Source organism: Rhea americana, unplaced genomic scaffold (assembly GCF_003343005.1).
Source record: "Rhea americana isolate MKP2758 unplaced genomic scaffold, rheAme1 scaffold_33, whole genome shotgun sequence".
NCBI classification, from domain to species: domain Eukaryota; kingdom Metazoa; phylum Chordata; class Aves; order Rheiformes; family Rheidae; genus Rhea; species Rhea americana.
Genome location: NW_028186457.1, coordinates 62,415 through 65,262, shown reverse-complemented (window position 1 = coordinate 65,262; position 2,848 = coordinate 62,415). Strand labels below are relative to the sequence as shown.

Genomic DNA, 2,848 nt, shown 5'->3' with positions numbered 1-2,848 from the left:
GGGGGCTGCCTGCCCCACACCGCCCTCCTCCTCCTCCTCCTGCTCCGCACGGCTCTCCGGCCCCGCGGCCCGGCAGCCCTGATCCTCACCGGCGCCCCACGCCGTGGTCAGCTCTGCCGGGAGACGAGACGCTGGAGGGGTCCCAAAATGCAAACCGGCCCTCGGGGGGGGGACCTGGGGGGCAGGAGGGGGCTTCCTACCTCCCGGAATGGGGGCGGCGGGGGTCCCCGCAGCGCCCCGCCATGGGCGAGCATCTTCCGGGGGACCCGTGCCCTCCCGCACGCCCGGGCACCCCTCGGTGGGCGCGCCAAGCCCCCCGGCCCCCCCAGGACCTGCGTGCGTGGAGGGGCGGCCTCCTCCCCGGCGAGAGCGGCGCGGTGGCACCGGGGGGCTGCCGGCAGCGCCCGGCGCCTCGGCCGGAGCGGGCACAACGCTGGCCTGTGGAAGCGGGGGGAGAAGGAGGGTGAGGAAGCCGTGCCCCACAGCACTGCAGCCCGTCCCCACAAGCTCTGTGAAGCCCCCCACCCCACGGCGTCCTGCGCAGCCAGCGATGCCGCCTCCGCGGGGGACGCACCGGTACCCAGAGTGGCACCACAAACCCGCGGGGTTGAAGGGTGCTGCGCTGCCCCCTGCTCCCCCCCCCCATCACCCTGCCCCAGGCGCGCTGTGGGGCCAGGTCCCTACTCACAGCATTGGGGGGCACCACGGACGGACGGAGCCGCTTCGCCGCCAGCACGGGGCCGATCTGAGGGGCCAGGGACGTGCGCTGGGGACAGAGCGGATGGGGCGAGGGGTAGGCAGGGCTGCCTTCCRCGCCTCTGCCCCCCGGCGCCCGAGCCCAGCGGCCTCGGCCCCACGGGGTGCCCCGGTCTCGCTGCCCCTGCCYGCCACCGTGGGGGACCGAGGCGCCCTCCCCATGCCTGTGCCGGGCCGGGCCTGCAATGCGGAGGGGCGAGCGGAGCGGGGCGCGGGATGCCTGCGCGCGGGGATGAATTATTGAGGAGCCCGGCCGGGCCACGGCGCGGGGTAATGGAGTTTCTATTGATCGCGGGAGCTTTGCTGAGACACGACGCTCCCAGCTCAGCATCAATAAATTAAACCCCCTGCCAGGCTCTTTGCAGCCTCCCRTGCAGGGTCAGAGAAATATGCGGGTGCTGCATGGGCCCGGCCCTTGCACCGTAGGCTTGGGCTGCCCCCGGGCACCGTGGAGCCTGTACCGGGTGRAGGATCCCACGGCCATGGGGTGGGAGAGCAGAGCACACCTGGGGCCCCTCCCAGGACCTGCTCATCCGTGTTGGGGGCAGACCTCATCCCAGCACTGGCCTCAGCGTGCACAGGCCACCGCGTCCCAGCATTTCCCTCGTACCTGCCTCYCCTGAGTTCTGCGCTTCAGGGTCTTCACCACCGTCACATCAACATCCTGAAAGGCAGGAGTGAGCCTGGGGGCTGGCTGGGCAGCATGGGGTACCCCCAGCATCCAGGCTCAGCAGCACCTGGGGGCATCCAGCCTCCTGCCTGCCCCGAGCAAAGGCAAAGCGGCTGCCCCACTGCAAGAGGGGGTCAAAACCGCTCCCTYGCTGCCAGGCTGCTGTTGGGATAGGAGTCGGGAGAAGAAGCCAGCCCTGGGACAAGCAGCGTGCCCTGCCTTACCACATCGTCCTCGGTGCGGTCATAGCTGATGTCCGAGTGGGACAGCAGAGAGTGGCACGACTCATCCACCACCGACGACCTGCTGGGCAAACCGGGGGGTCAGCACAGTCAGGGGATGCCCCCACCCCAGCCAGGGCATCTATTTGCATATATATTCCTACAAGCCCAAGGCCTGCGAGGACGAACGCATCCACAAGCCCAACCACCATTGCAGGACCAGCCCTGGCCCTATCCCTCCCTTGAAGCCCAGCAGCAGCAGGGAGGAGTCACAGCTGAGCCCAGGGCTGCTTAAGGGGCAGCAGCAAGGGTCACTGCCAGGATGCTCCTTCCCAAAGGGGCTGTAGCCCTATTGCACGGGCGATTGGTGCCCAGACAGACCCACTCACCTCCTGCCCGGTACCAGGGTGCCCCCGAGGCGCCGGCCCGCCAGGGCGCAGAGGACRGAGCGCTGCTCGCCTGTCAGGGCACTGCTGCCTGATGGCTCCTGCATCAGGAACTCAAACACCAGCTGAAGTTTGCGCTCCTGCAAGCAAAAACAGGCAGCAGTCAAGGCCCAYGGGACAGGCTCCCCAGTGTCACTGCACCCGGCCCCACAGCGTGCCCCCACAGCCTCTGCAGACCCCACAGACCTGCTTCTCCAGCTCAGCCTCTGCCYGGTGCCGTTTCTTCATCTCCACCTCCACCTGGTTGCGGGCGTGCTTGAGCTTCACCTCCAGCGCTGCCCGCTCGGCCTCGGCACGGGCCAGCTGCTCCCGGGCCCTGCGCCCATCCTGCTCCAAGCGGCAGCATTTCTGGCGCGTCACCTCRAAGCACCGGACAATCTGGATGTAGTCTGGGTGGGACACGAGTGGGTGGCCAGCCAGGACAGGGCTCCTGGTCCCGAGCTCCCCCAGTCCCATGCGCCAGGTAGCAGCTGGGCCCTGGGAGCTGGTAGCTGAGCCGGGCGCCTCCAGAGCGGGATCCCACAAGGTGCCCTTGCCCCGAGGGGCTGCACACACCCACCTTCCTCGACGCCGCCGCTCAGCTCCAGCAGCCGCAGCACCCGCTCCAGCTGCGCCAGGAGGTGCCCATAGCGCTGCCGCATCATCCTGCCGCGGAGAGATGGGGCACATCAGACGGTCCCCCCGCTCCAGCCCCCCACCAAGCCCGGGGAGACCCCCCCCGCCCCCGCGCAGCTCCCGGCGGCGGCGGCGCGCCC

At 69.9% G+C, this 2,848-nt stretch overlaps 1 protein-coding gene across 1 annotated transcript in view; it reads right to left on the bottom strand.

Moving 5' to 3' along the window:
• The window catches only part of LOC146592425 (rac GTPase-activating protein 1-like), a 4,664-nt gene extending 1,892 nt beyond the window's left edge, over positions 1-2,772 (bottom strand). Inside the window, exons 1-8 of the mRNA XM_085311035.1 lie at positions 2,653-2,772; positions 2,280-2,482; positions 2,037-2,173; positions 1,651-1,729; positions 1,367-1,420; positions 689-766; positions 201-438; positions 14-113 (exon numbers count right to left, since the gene is read on the bottom strand). Of these exons, the coding sequence (XP_085167161.1) occupies positions 14-113; positions 201-438; positions 689-766; positions 1,367-1,420; positions 1,651-1,729; positions 2,037-2,173; positions 2,280-2,482; positions 2,653-2,737 (974 nt within the window). The 5' untranslated portion in view covers positions 2,738-2,772. The remainder of the gene's footprint in view (positions 1-13; positions 114-200; positions 439-688; positions 767-1,366; positions 1,421-1,650; positions 1,730-2,036; positions 2,174-2,279; positions 2,483-2,652) is intronic.
• Positions 2,773-2,848: the final 76 nt, after the last annotated feature.